This window comes from Dipodomys spectabilis, unplaced genomic scaffold (assembly GCF_019054845.1).
Source record: "Dipodomys spectabilis isolate Male_0828 unplaced genomic scaffold, ASM1905484v1 ptg000178l, whole genome shotgun sequence".
Taxonomy (NCBI): Eukaryota; Metazoa; Chordata; class Mammalia; order Rodentia; family Heteromyidae; genus Dipodomys; species Dipodomys spectabilis.
The window spans coordinates 7,459,021-7,476,915 of NW_024870855.1; the positions used below are offsets into that span (position 1 = coordinate 7,459,021).

At 47.3% G+C, this 17,895-nt stretch overlaps 1 protein-coding gene across 2 annotated transcripts in view; it reads right to left on the reverse strand.

The window, feature by feature from the left end:
* The window catches only part of LOC122120726 (engulfment and cell motility protein 1-like), a 135,457-nt gene that overhangs the window by 98,734 nt on the left and 18,828 nt on the right, over positions 1-17,895 (reverse strand). For both annotated transcript variants that reach the window (XM_042694952.1, XM_042694951.1), the window contains exons 3-4: positions 10,650-10,700; positions 5,616-5,785 (exon numbers count right to left, since the gene is read on the reverse strand). In XM_042694952.1, the coding sequence (XP_042550886.1) occupies positions 5,616-5,785; positions 10,650-10,700 (221 nt within the window). The remainder of the gene's footprint in view (positions 1-5,615; positions 5,786-10,649; positions 10,701-17,895) is intronic.

Genomic DNA, 17,895 nt, shown 5'->3' on the forward strand with positions numbered 1-17,895 from the left:
CGCCTGAGACGCTGGGTCAGATCACATGCCACGCCAACAAGAATATTCGGCCGGCGGCGCTCAAGCGTATCACACAGCCCACGGGATGTGTCGGGCCCTGAACGCCACATGGCCCGCGTACGGGCCGATCGTCACGGACCAGGCCTGGGCTCTCACGGGCTAGCCATGACCGCGGCACCGCTGCTCAGTCCTGGAGAGGTTCGCAGAGGCCAGCCCACCACTGTGAGTACCCTGAGCCCAGGGGATGCCCTGCCCCGTGGAGACCACATGGCTGTCCCATGGGCCGGTCCAGACAGTTGGGGCCACAGCTCTGACAGCCTCAATTCCACGGATGAACCACCGCCTCCACTCAGTCCTGGGGAGGTTCACCGCTCTTGGGCTGGTCCAGACTCTCAGGGCCACAGCTCTGACAGCTTCTCTTCCACCAAGGCGCCGCTTCCTCTGCTCAGCCCTGGGGAGGTTCGCCATAGCCAGCCTCCGACTAACACCGTGAGTGCCCTGATTAACTCCAAGTCCTTCCTCTTCTGCCCAGGCCCGGGTGTGACTGCTCAGGCCCGGGCAGCAGTGGGCCTCCGTGGGGTCTGCATAGGGATGACTGATAACGCACAGGGGCCTGTCAGAACCAGAGCCCTCTCTCTTGGCACCTTGCCTCGGGTGTCTAGGAGGGAAACATTCCTGAGCTGTCCCCACCCTCCTCTCATTTGCCCGCTCCTGCCAGTGCCTAAGAGCCATCAACCCTGCAAGATCATGGGGCTCACTGCTGTCCAGGGAGGGCCGGGTCCCTAACACTTCCACCCAGCCACAAACAGCCCCAACAGCGGCCACACACCATGTCCCTCCCTCCCTCCCATCCTCACCTTCACGCTTCTTGCTGACCCTGTGGCCTCCCCTGTCTTTGCAGGCCTCCTCACGGGACCTAGGCCAGGATGACACCAGCTGGACCTCCGTCACATACACCCGGACCATCAGGCGCAGGCGTTGGTCAGTCACCCGGGTGAGTGTGCATGTGTGTCCATTCCTCCAAGGACATCTAGCCCACACATCACACTCACACTGGGCCGCGCTTGGACAAAGTCATGCAGGGCTGTCTCTGCCAGCCCCACAAAGCAATAGCTCCCACTGCAGACCCTGTACTGCCTTGGCAGGGACAAACCACTGCCAAACAGTCCATCACCCAACGTAATCCAGCTCCATGCCCCCTAGCCACACTTGCCAACCACTCTAACACTCACCACACGAGAAAGCGGCTGGCTGCCCACATGTGCACCTAGGTAGCTCTTGGGCTTTGGCTGCATTGCCACATGTCCCCTCCTGCCTACTCCTGGGCTCACCCACCACCTCTCAGCCCTTGTGCCAGGGACCTAACAGCTTCTGCACCTTCGGTAGGCTTTCCCTGCCCATCCTCATGTGGGAGGCTTGCTTCGAGCAACTTAAAGGGCACACACACTATTGCAGGCTCCCAGTGTCTTGTGTGTGTGTGTGTGTGTGTGTGTGTGTGTGTGGATTCGAATTCGAGTTAGCCTGTGTGTATGGGAGCAGGAGTGCACGTGTGTGCTGGTGTGCAGGTGTATGTGTTGGAGAGAGAAAGAGACACAGACAAAGACAGAGAGACAGAGGGAGGGACAGAGACAGAGAGACAGAGGGAGGGACAGGGACAGGGACAGAGAAAAAACCCATGCCTGCTTTTCCCATGCCCTCCTAAGGCAGTGGGGTTTGTTCTGAGCTCCAGCTCTCCCCCAAGCCTCCAGCGGGGTTCTCCCGTCTTTTTTGAAAATCCAAGCAATTCTGTATCTCCCTAGACTGAAAACGGGCTGCTGGTCCTGAACCTGGAGGAAACTTCTAGGAGCTGGCAAATAAGGATTACTTCTTCCCAGGGGCTTGTGGACCCAACACCTGGGCTTCTGCAGAGCTGCGGCTCCGTGGCCCCCATGGAAGCACTGTGCTCCAGGCAAGAGGCTGCGAGTGTGACCAGGTGAGCATCATCCTGCAAGGCTCTGGCTGCCATGGGCAAGCCACAGCTCATCGAGACTCTTTCCTGGGCAGGCGGGAGGGTGGGTATGTAGCAAGCACTGGAGGACCTTCACTGTGCTGTGGCCCCTTTGCCTTTTCCTCAGGTGCTCGGTGGCTGGCTGGGTGCTGCTGAGCCTTAGCCCCAGGCCAGATGGATGCCAATGTGGGCTGCAAAGGCCCATCGGGAGCTCTCCCAGAGAATGCTCTCTGATGCAGCTGTTGCCATTGATCAGCCCTGACCAGCCAAGGCCGGTGAGTCCCGGACTGGGCCCCTCATCCTTCCTCCTTGGGGGGCAGGCAGACAGTCTACACAGACCCAGAACCCTCTCTCTAGGAGCCAATTCTGGCCACACCATCACCTCTCCTCCTGCAAGCCCTGGGACACACTGGCACACTCACTGGCCAGGCATCAGCCCTGCCGGTCCATGGGGCCCGCTGCTGTCCAGGAAGTGCCTAGTCCCTAAAGCTTCCATAAACAGCCATAAACAGCCCCGACATTGGCCATACACCATGTCCCTCTCTCCCTCCCACTTTCACCTTCATGCTTCTTGCTCGCCTCTTGCTGGCCATCCCTGTCTTTGCAGACCTGCATACAGGACATGATTCAGGACAACCGCAGCTGGACCTCCATCACATACAGCATCACTGTCAGGCCCTGGCTTTGTCAATCATGTGGATGCATGTCGGTTCCTCCAAGGACATCCAACCCACACAACACACTCACACTGGGCTGGGCTTGGACAAAGTCACGTGTCACCCTCCAGCCCCAGCACTTCCTTGGTAGGGACACTGCTGCCAAACAGTTCAGCACCCAATGTAATCCAGGCCCCCATCTCCATGCCCGCTAGCCACACCACACCTACCCACAACTCTGACACTCACCACACGTGAAAGCGGCTCGCTGCCCACATGTGAACCTACGTAGCTCTTGGGCTTTGGCCCAACTGTCACATTTACCCTCCTGTCTGGTCCTGGGTCCACCCACTGCCTCTCAGCCCTTGTGCCAGGGACCTAACAGCTTCTGCACTTTCTCTGTGCTTTCACCATTCATCATCAGGCTGGAGGCTCACTTTCAGCAAACTCAAAGTGCTCACTTACAGCTGCAGGCTCCCGGTGTGAGTGAGTGAGTGAGTGAGTGAGTGAGTGAGTGAGTGAGTGTGTGTGTGTGTGTGTGTGTGTGTGTGTGTGTGTATGAGGATTCCAGCTAGACCAGCGGTGTGTGAGTGGGAGTACATGTGTGTGCTGGGTGTGGGTATATGTGTTCGAGAGACAGAGAAAGACAGAGAGAGAGAGAGAGAGACAGTGAGACAGAGACTGAGACTGAGACAGAGACAGAGAGACAGCGACAGAGACAGACAAACAGAGGTAGAGACAGAGAGAGAACACATGCCTGCCTTTCCCATGCCTTCCTACGGCAGGGAGTTTGTTCTGAGTTCTAGCCCACCCCCAAGCCTCGAGCAGGTTGATTACAGCTTCTTTGAAAAACCAAACAACTCTGCGTCTCCCCAGGCTGAAAACATTATGCCGGTCTGGAGCAGAGAGGATTTGTACAACCTATGGCAAATGTGCATGATGATACCGTCTTTGCAGGGGATTCAATACCGGGCACCGGCCCCTCTGCACAGACGTGGGTCTTCGGGACCAAGGGAGGCACTGTGCTCCAGTCAAGAGGCCCTGCCTGTGACCAGGTGAGCCTCATCCTGCAAGGCACTGGCTGCCACGGGCAAGCCACAGCTCATCCAGGCTCTGACCCGGGCAGCTGGGAGGGTGGGTGTGTAGCAAGAACTGCCAGGACCCTCCGCCTGCTGTGGCCTCTTTGACTGCCGTTTCCTCCAGGTGCTTGGTGGCTGACTGTCACCCCTACCTCGGTTTGCTGAGCCGGAACTGGTTCCACAGCCACAGTCCGTATAGACGGAAGGATCGGCTCCTGATGCCCATAGGGAGCTGTACCACAGGGTGCTCGTGCATGCAGCTGTCGCTGCCATTGCGTAGCCCTGTGGTGGTTCGCCCTGACCAGCCAAGGCCTGTGAGTCACCTACTGTGCCCTCTCCCTTCTTCCCCAGGGGCAGGCGGGAGGACTCCCCAGACCCGGAACCCTCTCTCTAGACTCGGAGGCAATCCTGGCCTCACCATCCCCTCTCCTCCTACAAACCTTGTGGCACACTTACTCACTAACTGCCCAACCAGCAGCCCTGCAAGGCGTGGGGCTTGGTGCTGTCTGGGGAGATGCTAGGGCCCAAAGTTTCCAGGGGGCCACACCCAGCCTCAACAGTGGCCACTTGTCATGCCCTTGTCTTCCTCCCTGCCTCCCTTCTTTCCCTCCTTAAGCTTCTTGCTGGCCTCCTGACCCTTCTTCCTCTCTTTTCAGGCCTGCACCACATTGACTACATTGCCCCACCACATGGTGGCAAGGCCTGCCTTCACCTGGACATATGCATCTCTCCTATGGAGATGCCAACTCCCAACCTCCCATTCTGGTGGCATCATCTGGAGGCCACTGAGGCAGAGGCTGCAGGTGAGGGACACTGGCCCCGGAGCTGTTCCTTCCAAGGAAGGGATAGCCAGTCCTACTTACACCCATGAGCCCAGGTGCCTGAGCGAGTGTGCATGCATGCAAGTGCACTCCCACAGTCACATGCAACTCAGGCTTGTACAAGGGCACAGGAGAGTGTGTTGCATATGGGGGCCAGATCTGGAGCACAGTGTGTGTGTGTGTGGACAGGAGGGCTGACATCTGGGAAAGACCCAGAACCATCAGTTGTTGGATGCCTTAGGGACCTCCATCCACCGTGGGCCGCCTCAGGGGGCAGAGCTCGGTCTGCAAGGCAGCAGGCAGGGCCGTGTCCCGACACCAACATGGGCTCTATACCTGCTCTGCTCCTCTTGCAGCTGCGGGGCCAGCTCCAGCCCAGCTGTGCTAACATCTACTGACTGCACTCCGCCAGTGCCACTGGCCAGACCAAAGCCAGCACGACCAATGCCTTCACCACAAACAAGCAGCCAAAGGCCTCTTCACACCACGCCACAACGAAGCCTTCACCTGGAGCAGCCCTTGCCACACCCCTACCTGCCCTGTTCATCACTAATCCTCTCCCTTCAGTACCTAGACCCCCTGTTTATCTACTCTTATTTATTAAAGTTTATTGAAAAAAAATCAAAAGGCACACAATGTCCTCTCATGAAAGTGTGTTTTGCCTTATTTTTGTGTGTTTGCTCTTCCTGGGGCTTGAACTCAGGGCCTGGGCACTATTTTCCTGGGCATTTTTGCTCAAGGCTAGCACTGTACCACGTTTACAGCTCCATTTTGGGGGGTTTGGGTGGTTAACTAGAAATACGAGTCTCAGAGACTTTTCTTCCTGGTTGAACTCTAAATCATGATGCTCAGATCTCAGCTGCCTAAGTAGCTAGGCTATGCCTATACACATGAGCCATTGGTGCCTGACCCATTTTCTTTTTCCAAAAATTATTCCAGGGATGGTATCTTGATCTAGGCAAGACTCTGTTCTTCAAAACTGAGAAACGTAGGAGTAAGGAGTGCAAGAAACACCAGTGTACATGCCAGTGTACCTGCCTGTGTGGACACCAGGTGGACACCAGCTACTTACTCAGTGCCGCTGTCTACCATCTGGGTGAGGAGAGAGATGCCATCCAGGTTGATGAATTCCTGGGCGAACGTGAGATCCCGGGACAGGCTGGCCAAGTCCTTCAGGGCCTCCAGCTTGGCATCCATACTTGACGACTGGATGCGTTCATGGAGCTGCTGGGCATTCTGAGCCTTATGGGGGGTGGAGGTGGTATAAAAAAGACGACAGTGTTCAAAAGGAAAATTACAACATCACAGAAATGACAGCATCCCTGAAAAATAAAGTTCGGCATCCAGAAGCGGACAATGTGTGTGAGAATACCTGATAGCCTGTGTCTCTCACGGACAGGTGTGAGAGTAAGGGCTAGCACACTGACCATCCATTTCACCTTCTGTTTCAAAGAAAAGCAAAGTGAGGTCAGAAGAACACTGAAGACCCAGAAACTGATCAGGGTGGGGGGGGGGATAGGATAAGGGGTGAGGCAGATATTTACTTTTGAAGCCCAATCATTTATCTAGAAGTAACTAAAAGCTACTTGCTTTGTTAAGCAATCACATAAGTGCAGACCTCGTACCCATCTCTTCAGCCAATACTTTGAGTAATCACAGCCTACACATTATGTCTGAGAGCTTCATTCCCATTTTTCCCAAGTGTATATTTTTCCCATATGTATTTAAAGAATAAGACAGAAAATACTGAAAATTATTTTATTATAGAACTCACTATGATCTTAATGGCTGTACATACACTAGAACCCTATGTGGCTTTTTAAGACACAAGCCTAGGCCATCTCAAGGGTTTCCTGTGTCCAAAGCCTGGGTGAGGTCCCAGAAAGCATGCCCTTGAAGCATGTCTCTAATTATATGCAGAGGTCCAGGGCTCTAAATAATTTTGGTTTTTACATTTTTGTTTTGTTTGTTTTGGTGCCAGTCCTAGGGCATGAACTCAGAGTCCAGGCACTATCCCTGAGCTGCTTTGGCTCAAAGCTCGTGTTCCATACCACTTGAGTCACAGCTCCACTTCTAGAGGCCAGGCACTGGTGGCTCACACCTATAATCCTAGCTACTTAGGAGACTGAAATCTGAGGATGGTGGTTTCAAAGCCAATCCAGGTAGGAAAGTCCATAAGACTCTTATCTCCAATTAACCACCAGAAAACTGGACATGGAGCTGTGGTTCAAAGTGGTAGAGCACTAGCCTTGGGGTGGGGGGGGGGAAGCTCAGGGACAGCACCCAGGCCCAGAGTTTTAGCCCCATAATGGACCGAAGGGGGGGGGGGGGAGATAGTCTCATGGACTGTCCTGCCAGGGTTAGCTTCAAACTGTGACCTGTGATCCTCAGATCTCAGCCTCCTGAGTAGCTAGGATTATAGATAGGCTTGAGCCACCAGAACCTGGCTTCTAAATCACTTTGAATGTACCCTCTCTGTGTGAAGACTGGAAGAACCCCAGTTCTGTCTCCGAATCACTCCCTAGACTTCCCAGCTGGAGTACAATAAGTCCTGCCTGGTCTATTGTGCAAAGGACATTTTGTTGGCTCTTCTATGTATGTACCTTTCCAAAAGAACTTTTGCTAACAAAAATGTCAATAAACAAAGAGGAAGCTAGGTAGACAGAATTTATACCTAATTCATTCTACTTCAATTGGAGACCGACCAACAGAAACACTTACTTAAAAGGAAACAAATATAAAAGGAGAAAAAAATGCTTAAATGGAAATACCACCTCCACAGAATAGAAGCACAACTCAGCATGGCCACGTTACCTACGATTGTGTGTGTGTGTGTGTGTACCGGTGTATGCATGCTAGTGTCTTATCTCCCAGGAGGGGGAACTCAGCTTGCTAGGTGCATGAACTTTAAATATTAGCACAGCTGAGCATTGGTGGCCCATGCCTGTAATCCTGAAGTAGCAAAATACCTTCTTCTGTGTTCCTCACAGTAATCTTTTCTTAAAAATGGATGGATAAATTCACTTTTAATTCATTTTTATTGTCTATGGGCACAGGTGGCTCACACCTGTAATCCTCACTACTCAGAAGGCTGAGATCTGGAGATCACAGTTCTAAGCCAGCCTGGTCAGGAAAATCCATGAGACTCATCTCCAATAGCTAAACTGTGGTGCAAGTGGTAGAGCACTAGCCTTAAGCAAACGAGTGTTTAAGGATAGTACCCAGGCCCTGAGGTCAAGCCCCAAGGTAAGCACAAAAAAAAAAAAATAATAATGAATTAACCAGGTACCAACTGTTCATGCCTTTCATCCTAGCTATGCAGGTGACTGGGATCAGATGATCTCAGTTCAAAGCCAACCTGGGCAGGAAAGTCCATGAGACTCTTACCTCCAATTAATCACTAAAAAGTTGGACTTGGAGCTCTGGCTCAAGTGGTAGAAAACTAGCATTGAGTGAAAAGGCTAAGGGACAGCGCCCAGACCTTGAATTCAAGCCCCAAGAACCCCTCCACACACACACAAGTTACCATGTGTGACCCATATTTTGTAGTTCTCAATTCAATTTTCAATTTTAAACAAAATTACAGAAAGTAATCTAGCAATTAATGACATTTTCAGATCCCAAATATTTTGTTGTGACATAATGCCCAATTCCAGACTCTGTGTCCATCCACAGAGCACAAGGCAGTGTTTCAAATGCAGAGTCTGGTGTGCTGTCTCAGACACTGTAACCCAAGGCCTGCACACTTGCAGGTCAAAGTCCACAACTGCCCCAGGTTTGGAAACATAAGCCAGTCTTGTCTTGTAGCGGCATCCTGCTTGCTATCTCTACCATCTTTCCATTAACAGAGCTGGGAATGTGAAGGATATTTTCCAAAATCCCTGCTCTGAGATGACAGGTCTCCACAGAGTTAAAATGCTGCTCTGGGGCCTGCTACATGCAACTTATCTCACAGCTTTGCTTTGTTTTCCTTCTTTGGTGTAGTTATTCCAGAACTTTCTGCCACTTAGCACTTGTATAACCCGACTGCAAATGGGAACAGGTGGAAAATTGTACTGAAAAACAGGTTGTGAATAAAAATGAACAAGCCGGGCGCTGGTGGCTCACGCCTGTAATCCTAGCTACTCAGGAGGCTGAGATCTGAGGATCACGGTTCAAAGCCAGCCCGGGCAGGAGAGACCGTGAGACTCCTATCTCCAATAAACCACCAGAAAACCGGAAGTGGCGCTGTAGCTCAAGTGGTAGAGCGCTCGCCTTGAGCTGAAGAGCTGAGGGACAGCGCCCAGGCCCAGAGTTCAAGCCCCACGACCGACAAAAATAAATAAATAAATAAAATAAAAAATAAAATAAAAATGAACAAATGTAAAAAATAAAAAATATAACGCCACCCTGGAGATGCTGTAAACACCACCCTCTCCTCCCTGACACTGAACCTCCTTTCTAAGAGCGACTGAATCCCCAGTGAGGGGAACCAATTCTTTCTTTGGCTTGGAGATGGCCAGAGAAAATGCTGAGCCTTTCTAAGAGGAAACAAAAGACACGGTGTGCACTTCCCTGCCTGGCAAGCAGATGAAGGGCTTTGAGCAGGATAAATAAGAATGCAAAGCACAAATGAAATGCTCACCTCCAAGGGTCACATTTGTATTAATTCACATTAATTTCAGGAAGTCAGACAAAAATGACTCAACCCACAGAAAAAGGACAGCAAACTATCATTTTTGTGAAGCAGGGAAGCTGGCACCGGGCAATGGCTGCAGCAACCCAGTCATTCTGTCTACTGAGCCCATCCCTATGTTTAGGTTGGAGATGTCTTAGGATAAAATACTTACGTCTTGTATGTAAGTTTATCAGCTTTGGTGAGGGGAAAGGGAAGCACAGAAATGCTGGGACAGAGGGTGAACTAACTCAGCAGTGATAGTCACAAGACACTGTGTTGGAAATGAACTATAGAACGTGGGGAATCGGGGCGGGGGGCGGAGGAGGGGAAAAATGAAACAGAAAAAATGAGGGAGGGGGTGACACTGTCCAAAAAGAAATGTAATCAATGCCTGACTCATGTAACTCTAACTCCTCTGCACATCGCCTTACAATACAAATAAAAATTAAAAAATTAATAGGCCAATTTAAATGAAAGCAAAATACTTAGCAGTTTTTAAACCTCTCTAATGCCATTTTCAACAAGATGGATCTGTGGTAGTTATACTGCCCACAGTTTAATTCTAGCCAGATGCTTTCTCCTCCATTTTGAAATTTATTTTTAGCCTATTACATGGCTTGTGTGACAACTGGAAATGATAGATAGACAGTTTTCCTCAACTGTGGGGGTGGAAATAGTAATACTTGGTATATTTTGTGCTGCTTGTGTTTTCTAGGAAAGCAAGGAAATGCAGTGTGGAACAATATGGCTCAAATATGCTAAGGTTACTACCCCAACTAGACCAGGAAACAAGAAAGACCCATTCACTGCCAAGTGCCACAGGCACCTTGTTCAACAGCTTTCACGCGCAGATATGCATGAGTTCTGATTAGCATCCATGAAACAGCCTAAATGGCCCAACATTTACTATTTTAAATCAATTTTTATCCATTTTTTCATCAATTTTCATCATCACTGACCAACACTAGGAAATATTTAAATTCAACCTGTCTTTGTCTTTCTCTCTGTCCTTCTCTTTCCCCCTCCTTCCCTTCTTCCCACCCACCTTTCTCCCCCCCACCCCTCCATAGACTTTAAATAAAGAAACAGCCTGTTTTTGGTTTGGCTTGCTTTGTTTCTCTGAATTTGCTCAGAGAAGATGATAAAAAAAAAAATCTACATAGCCAAGTTATTCATCAGTACTGGAAGAGCTATTGAGATGGGCACCAAACTCCAATTCCATGATTCCCAATCCATTCTCTGTTCACAGTGGAATAGGTTCCTTCCTCCTCTGCCATGGGAAATAAACTGGAGAGACTTCCAATTAAACTAGACTCTGCCCATGAGGACATCCCAGGGACTTTCTGTTTAGAGTACAGTCACTCTCAAAAAACAGCATTCTATAAGCACATACAGCAGACCCAGAGGGTAGGCAGCTTAAGATGAAATAACCAACTAAGATCAACTTACTGGAGATGTGGTTAATCGAAGGATAGTGCCGTTTTTTATTTCATTGCGATTCTGGAAAAGAAAAGAAAAAAAATTGGGTGAATATTAGAGTAAGAAGAAGCTAGGAAGAGAACAAAACAAATATAGTCAAGCATCAACTCTACACAATAAACATACTTATGATTACATGATTCGCTCACAGAATCTTAACCTGGGCCCCAGATGTGTTCATGTTATATCAAGCTGTTGACAACACTCAGCACCAAGGAAGTAAATTTATTTTCACTTGCAAAAAGTAAGGATGCAGATCCCACAAGTAAAAAGAAGTCAATTTAAACACTAAACTCAGTGAATAGGACCCAGAAATTCCATTCCTATGTTTATAGCCAAGAGAACTGAAAACATATGCCCAAAGAACTGAAAACATATGCCATATAAAGAACATGTATATACATGTGTACAGAAACATTGTTCATTAACCATCTACAAGTAGACCCATGCCCATCTCTAAGAATGAGTGGCCATACAAAATGAGGCTTGTTCATCCATTCACTAGGAAGTGCAAAGCAAGAAGCATTGGTGGGTGCTATAGTATAGATGTCCCTTGAATGTATTACACTCAGTAAAAAAAGCCAAACATGAAAGAGCCCATGTTGTGTGGACCCACATACAGGAAATGTCCAGAAAAGACAAATCAATACATAAAAACAGGAAGTAGATGCATGACTGATAGGAAGGAGAAATGGGGAGCTACTGCTAATGGGTACAAGTTGTTGTTTTTTTATAATGGGATGATGATAATGTTCTGAAATTAATTGTTTCTGGTTGCACAATTCCATAAATACATTTTCCACCAAAAAACAAAAAAAGTACTTTTTTATTTTTTGTCGGTTGTGGGGCTTGAACTCTGGGTCTGGGTGCTGTCTCTCAGCTTTTCAGCTCAAGGCGAGCTCTCTATCACTTGAGCCACAGCACCACTTCTGGTTTTCTGGTGGTTTATTGGAGATAAGAGTCTCAGGGACTTTCCTGCCCAGGCTGGTTTTGAACCATGATCCTCAGATCTCAGCCTTCCGAGTAGCTAGGATTAGAGGTGTGAGCCACCAGCGCCCGGCAAATAAAGTACACTTTAAAGGTATATTCTGGGGGCCTTGGAACATATCTCAATAAAGCTGTAATTTTTATTTCTTTATTGGAGGTACTCAGGGTTCATGCTTGCTAAGCAGGTGCTTTACCATGTGAGCTACACTGCCAGGTCCTTTCTATACTGCTCATTTCCAACATAGCGTCTTTTTTTTTTATAAGCCCAGAGCCCTAGGATGTATCTGGGATGGCAGACCTGCACATCTAGTGTGACCAGCAATGACACTGTCTTCCAGCAGAGAACTCACAGCTTGAACTGAAGGTTTTTGTTTGGAATAGCAGGACCCTAGCCTAAAAATAACCAGTGAAAACCAGACTAGAGTCATGGTTCAGTGGTATTGCTGCCTAGCTAGCACAAGACCCCTGAGTTCCAATCCTAGTACCGCCAAAAAGAAGAAGAAGAGAAAAAGGAGGTGGTTCCGATTTTGTAGATTCTACACCAGAATCACAGCAGAGATACTGGGGTTGGAGCACTTGTCATCTTCTAGCTGTATAACACTGCCATAAGCAGCAGAAGCGCCCTCTGGCCTGGCCCTCCCCTTTGGAAAGTGGGTATAGCTGGGGCTTCCCCATCTCCATGTGAGGAGAAAAGTTCAAAGCAGTGCCTGGCACACTGCAAATACTCAGGGGGAAAAATAACTTTATTACTAAGCACAAACTAACATCCATTAGAAAAGTACAATGCTGTGACCTTGTATGACCACATTACAATCTCTGCTACCCTACAAAGAGCCACACATACACACACACACACACACACACACACACACACACACACACACACACACACACACACACACACACACACACACACACACACACACACACACACACACACACCCCTATCTCTTCTGTATGCAGAACAGCATGGCCAGAATGACATTCTGTAGAGCTGCTTTACATCAGAACCTGCCATTCTCAATTAATTTTACCCCATCCTCTTTGTCCCTTGTAGAGGTGCATTTGCTAATTTAGTCCTCCAAGCATTGTGCTCTGTGTGTGCGCGAGCACACATATCCACACATGGAACTCTGTGCATATGATTTTACTTATTTATTTTGCTTATTAGCCATCTTCCCTCAACCTCAGAATGTCACCTCTGTGAGCTGATAGTTTATCCCACTCCATTGTTATATCTATGGAGAATGGTAAACTAGTATAACCCAGTCAACATGCAATAAGCATTGGTAAATAAATGGCAAAGTCTGCACATCAGGCTATAGACAGACAGGACTAAGTTCTATCTTCTGGACACTCAATAAAGTAAGAGAAACTGTCGTGTAATCATTGCATCTGTACCATGAAGGGGTCAGCAAAAAGAAAAAGTGATCAGTATAAAAGAGAAAGTAATCAGTAATATACCAGGCCAGGTGTGTAATGAAGAGACGTGAAGGAGGAGAAAACATAGCTCAAACGCTTTTAGTGCAGGCAGTATTCAAGGAAGTCTCTCCCCGGCCACACACAACACTTCCCAGAGAGAGAGGAAGAAGCACTACTACACAGGAAAGCCCAAATACATCATTATATAGCAATGGAATACTATTCACCCAAACAAAGAATGAAATTCTGCCATGTGGCACAACATAGATAGAACTGGAGGTCATTATGTTAACTGAATGAGGCAGGCACAGGACTACAGTACATGGTCCCATTCACCTGTAGAACCTAAAACAACTGATATCTTGGAAGTGTGCATAGAATGGTGGATCCCATAGGCCAGGGGCAGCAGTGCTGAAGGGAAGAAGAAGAAGAGTGATCAATCAGTAAGTACTGTTACAGTTGGATAACAGCTAGAAGTCCCTGTGTGCTAATGCACGGTAGGGCGAATATTTCACAAGAATAGGTAGAAGAAAGGATCTGAGTATTTTTTATCATAAAGAAATGATCAATATGAGTTGGGTGCTGGTAGCTGACATCTGTAATCCCAGCTACTCAGGGGTTGATATCTGAGGATAAAAGTTCAAGCCAAAGACTCTGAGAGACTCATCTCCAATTAACCACCAAAACTCCAGAAATGGAGGTATGGCTCAAGCAGTAGAACACTAATCTTAAATGGATGAGGAAAGGTAAGGAACAGCACAAGACCCTGAGTTCAAGCTACAGTACTGGCACAAAAAAAGGAAAGGAAAGAGAAAAAGAAAAGGGAAAGGAAAGAAAAATATAAGGAGGTAAATATAACTAGCCTACTTTAAACATCATGTTATGTATATACATATAGAGACATCATCCTGTACCCCATAAACACATACAATTTTGATGTTTTATGTATCAATTCAAAGATGAAAATTTTAATTTAAATCTTAAAAATCTGTCCTAAGATTTTCACACACACACAGAATAAGTATTCTAAATGTTGAGGTGATAAAGTCTGCAGTAAACAAAACTCATTTTAGCTCTTCAAAAATGAAGAAAAAAGCAGAACATTATGCAGAAGGATGACAAACAATCCAGGGAAAGGCACCCAAGGCCTGCTGTCATCCTCACACTGCCCGCTGTACCCCCTCCACCGCCCCCACCTTCCCCAGCCATCCACAGGGGCTCTGCATTTCTTTACAGAAGCAACCCATCCACTCAGCATCCATGTAGATAGCATATAATAACGTCCTGCAGAAAATCGTCACCTCTGTCCAATTTCTCCCCCTCTGAAGTTTGTTCTTCCATATGCCAACTTTTGACCTCATCAGACAAATGAAGAATGGTGTCACCTGGTCCAAAATTCAATTTCTACTCCCCTTACTGTGATTTAGCAATTACAACAGAAATTTCCAGGCAAAGGACATGCCTATGATTTCAAGGATGCAATTCTCTACTTCTCCTCACCACCCCACCCCTTCCACCATCCTGGCCTCCCCCTATCTCTGGGCTGAGAGAAGCCTTTTAGTTTGGAGGCACTGCTATCCAGTAAGTCTTCTTCAGCCACATTACTTAATCATTCCAGAGACTGGCTTTGACTGCAAATCTGCTCCTGTTCACCCCTTCGGGGTCCCATTTGCTTGATCTTCACCCTTCAGGCTAATGAAGCAGTTGAGGACCTTGTAGGATACCAGTTGCTAGGATACAGAGAAAAGCCTCAAGACAGAGGACCACAGAGCTGACATTTAAGGAGGAATGTCAAAAATACCCTAAAATAAAATCTGATTTCCCCAAAGAACCAGGAAGGGGAAAAAGGCAGAGAGGTGAGTGTGTAGAAGAAGGAAAAAGGAAATGAGGTCAACTCTTGTAAATACTTTTCCTATAACTAACACTGGACCTTTTGGGGACAAGATCTTCACATCATAGTCTATCTATCAGTGGAAGGAAATGTGGTTTGACTTATTTCCTAATTTTTCTTTCACCCTCTCCATTAGATTTTGTTCTCAGTTGTCCATCTCTTTTAATGGTTTTACTGTATAGAGCTCTGAAAAATCCTGTGCTCAATTCTAAAAAGAAAAAAGAAAAGAACGAGACAGGTATTATACGCTATCTGTTAACCACCCATTATGGTCTGTGAACCCAGAACAGGAATGTGCTTGCTCCCCAATGAATGGATGATCTCTCTCACTCTGTAGCAAGATCAAGTTCAGAATGAAGGGACGGAAGGGGAAGGCAGCTCCCAGGAGTCCAGGAATGGACCAGCATCTCACAAGGCTGACCCAAAGACCATCAGGAGACTGTCCCCTTCTGGGTTTTGATCACATACTTCTGAAGGCAGAGAAATGTTTTTCTGGAGACAAACCAGTTTCCCTTAAAGGAACATGCATATTCATATGTCTTCTACAGCTAAAAAGACAGAACCACCTACTAATTACTCCCTTAGCCAACCTCGCATGACAGGACTGAATAACTATCACCCCTTGTGCTTGGTGCTTAGGTCCATGATCCAAAAGCCAAAACAGAACCTGATTGACGTCCAGATTCCACTAACATTAAAAGATGTATTGACTCAAATTTTTTTGAAGTGACATGAGGTAATTATTTAGATTTGAGTCTTGGCCTTGGATCTAGCCAGTGGCTGGGCACCCTTGCACAGCAGGAGAAGAGGTCAAGTATAACTGGATTTCCGACCAGGTGCTGGGCTGGGCTATTTTTATGGGGTAAGGATGGTGGGCCCATTGTGGCTGGAAAGCCTGACCGAGTAGGAGGAAGGAAGCTGCAGATTGGGCCTGAGCCAACTGCCGTCTTGTATGACCTTGAACATGTCAATGAACTTTGGCTTCCTTATCAACAGAATGGAGGCTAGGAAGCCCTTGCTAAAGGTCAATTCTTTTCTATTTTATTGTAATTCTAGTACAATGAAGAAAGAGGAAACATTTGAGGCTCTTGAGCAATACTGCTGATAGAATGAAAGTGTGTTAGGGAAATAAATCTGTCATAAGAAGTAACTTGAGGAGACTGAGCCAGGGGAGGGAGGCTTTGAGCAGTTGCACAGGTCCTGACCTTGCAAGTGTTGGCTCTGGGCACTCATATCTCAAATTAAACAATCCAGAAGAGAAAGCCAGACCTAGGAAGTTAGTAAGGAGTGAGGTCTATGGTGAAGATGTCCACCTTTCCTTTCATATCTCTTGGACTGTGTTTAGAGATGCATTGTTGGTGGATGACTTTGTTTTGTGTAACAAAGATCCTTTTAAAAAAAAGGCCAAATTCAAATTGCATTTGCAATTTTTTAAAATCTGCATATCTTTTAAATTTTTATTATTAAGTAGTTGTACAAAGAGGTTACAATTCCCTAAGTCAGGTTGTGAGTAATATGACTATCTTAACAGTGTTAGGGCCAGCATTTAAATTTTTATCTTGTAAAAACACTGGAGTTGAATGTACGCTTTAGGATTCAAGTTACATGCTTGCTGCTTCTTAACCCAAAATTCATCTCTTGCTTCTTAACCCAAAATTCATCTCCCTTTGGATGTGCTTTGGGACACAGAAGATGGACCTAGGGCTTACCGTTACTTTCCAGCTGAGGAACTTTAACCTGTACCAAGAGAATGCACTGGAAAAATTTCCCCCAGGGTCAAGAAGAATGCTCCCACCATAGAAGAATCCACACGGAAGCCCTCAGGTCTCCTGTACCCCTAGATCCTGTTCCCCCTTCCGGGAGTCAATTCTAAGGTCACCTAGGAGTCAATTCTAAGGTCCCCAGCACAGGTCATCTGGCCAAGTTTATGTCCTCAGACCAGTTTTTGCATCACAGGGAGGTGGCGAGGACCCCATGGGAGAAGCAGGGTCTGCTCCCCACCCCCACTACCTCACACTTTTTGTTTGTTCTGGTCCTAGGGCTTCAAACAGGGCATAAGCATTTTGTCTAGGCTAGGTCTACTTCCGCTTCTTGATGGTTAATTGGAGGTAAGACTCTCAGGGACTTTAACATCAATGCTGCCTGTCCTCAGACAGGCCACATAGGCTCTTTTCTGCATCTGTTTCATCTAGACCTACTAGAGCCATTTCAGCCCCTTTGTTCTGTTAACCAGCTTTGACTAGTGGCCAGTTCTTTAAGTTGAACATCCCCTGTTTAAATAAATAATGGTATAATTTCTGGTTGGACCCTGACTGATATATCAAGTGTTCCAGATGGTCCCCATACAAAGGAAAATTTAAAGTAATTATACTAAAGCAGGCCAATGATATACAGCTATTTAAAAAAATGGTTTGTATTATGGAAACATAGGTCATCACATTGCAAAGTCACACAGTCAGGTTACAAAACTACACAGAAGCAAGAGTTCAGGATACAATGAGTGTGTGCACTGGGAGATACCGGCACCGAGGTAATCCCTGTATAATGCTACTAATGATAGGAAGGACAGAAAAAAGGAAGGATGGAAAGAAGGAAGGAAGGAAGGAAGAAAGGAAGGGAGGGAGGGAGGGAGGGAGCGAGGGAGGGGAGTGGGAGGGATGGAGGAGAGGGAGGGAGGGGAAGAAGCCCAAAAGATGGCCTACATGATTAAGACAGAAAGTAACTTCTGGCAAGTTCTAGACAAACTTGCCCAAGCTAAGTGAATCACACTGAACTGCTTCATTTATTCTTAGGGATAGAGCCCTGCTGGCCAGCCCCTCCCACTATGGTCAACTTTAACCTAGCCACCAATCAAAGGGCAAGGTGCAAATATTTACCTTTGAGTTTCAGTGGATAAGGTAATGCCTACAGTCTCAG